Source organism: Aplysia californica, unplaced genomic scaffold (genome assembly GCF_000002075.1).
Source record: "Aplysia californica isolate F4 #8 unplaced genomic scaffold, AplCal3.0 scaffold00180, whole genome shotgun sequence".
NCBI classification, from domain to species: Eukaryota; Metazoa; Mollusca; class Gastropoda; order Aplysiida; family Aplysiidae; genus Aplysia; species Aplysia californica.
Window position 1 is genome coordinate 757,654 of NW_004797450.1, and position 1,275 is coordinate 758,928.

Sequence of the window (1,275 nt, forward strand, 5' to 3'; positions counted from 1 at the left end):
TGCAACCCGCACAATGACAAATTCAATTTTTGAAGTGTTCTCATTATGTTTATTTACATCCGGTCTTTACACATACAGTTCAGGGTTGCTGAAAGAAAAGTGAAAGAAAAGAAATGGCCATAAAGTTAAAGACCGAGCGTGAACCCCCAAAAGAATAACATGCTACATCATCGGTCCTGATAAATCCAACTCTCAGGTGACTGTTGGTAAGAACGCTGGGCTTTGGCGCGATACCTGTGCACCTGCTGTAATTATCTTTGTCGTTTTCATTTTGCTTTACTTAACTTTAACAAGATTCTTGATGTAGATAGATCTATCTAGAATCTAGATCTAGATATATAGATCTAAATTAAGTCTATAGATCTAGATCTAGATCTAGTTCTAACTTCTTCTCCATTTATTTTTTAACGGCCAGATGTGCTAATAATAAATATAACACATACAAGATGAATATCATCTTAGATGGTTTAAGCCTACATCTCTATTTGACAAATGTGAAATTGTAAGTCGATGGCTTGCCAACATCCATATAATTTTTGTGTATTTGTTTCCATTTTAAAGAATGAAGTTTGTACCATGCAGAGGGAAGGAATTTTCGGGGTTACATATTTGATATGTTATTGGTGGCTGAGAAAAATTCTACAGTTGGCCGACATATCCAGGCAAAATTTCTGTTTAAATCCCTAACATAAAAAAGAATATCCCCATCACACGTGTGAATAGTAAGGCACGTTCTACATCTTCCTTGATTCCAAACGTATGATTGACGATATCTTTTCATTGAAGTTGGAGCATAATATAAAATAATATTACAAGTACAACTTATATAAACGAAGTAACGATCAAAAGAGAGGGAAGTGGATCTCTGACAACTAGATGTATACTTCCCTAACTGCGGTTTCAAGCTGTATTCTATGTATGGCCTATTATTATAGGCCTACTGCGATTATCGCTATCGATGGATAGCTGTGGAGAACAATTAATATGAAATCCGAGCCAGCAATTTGTAATGAAAAAATTATTGTTCTAAGGGTTATTTTTTCCCTAGTGCCCAGAAGTAGACAGATCAGACAGTTTAGATGGCAACCGTGGTAGTCCCAGTCCTCTTGGCAGTTGCCAAAGCAATTGACTGGGCCTTCACAGAGTATTTGCTGATCAGCAACATCGTAAGGTGATCCCATTTATTTATTATTTTGCTTTCTTGTTCGCCTGATTTTTCCGTTCCGTTTGTATGTTTTAGTTTTAGTTTTACGGTTTGTTTGCTTTGGGTTTGTT

At 36.1% G+C, this 1,275-nt stretch overlaps 1 protein-coding gene across 1 annotated transcript in view; it reads left to right on the forward strand.

Moving 5' to 3' along the window:
- Positions 1-1,275, forward strand: part of LOC106011775 (mpv17-like protein 2) — a gene marked incomplete in the record, with an annotated part of 9,539 nt that continues 8,264 nt past the window's right edge. Inside the window, 2 exon segments of the mRNA XM_013082539.2 lie at positions 1-206; positions 1,049-1,171. Of these exon segments, the coding sequence (XP_012937993.1) occupies positions 1,080-1,171 (92 nt within the window).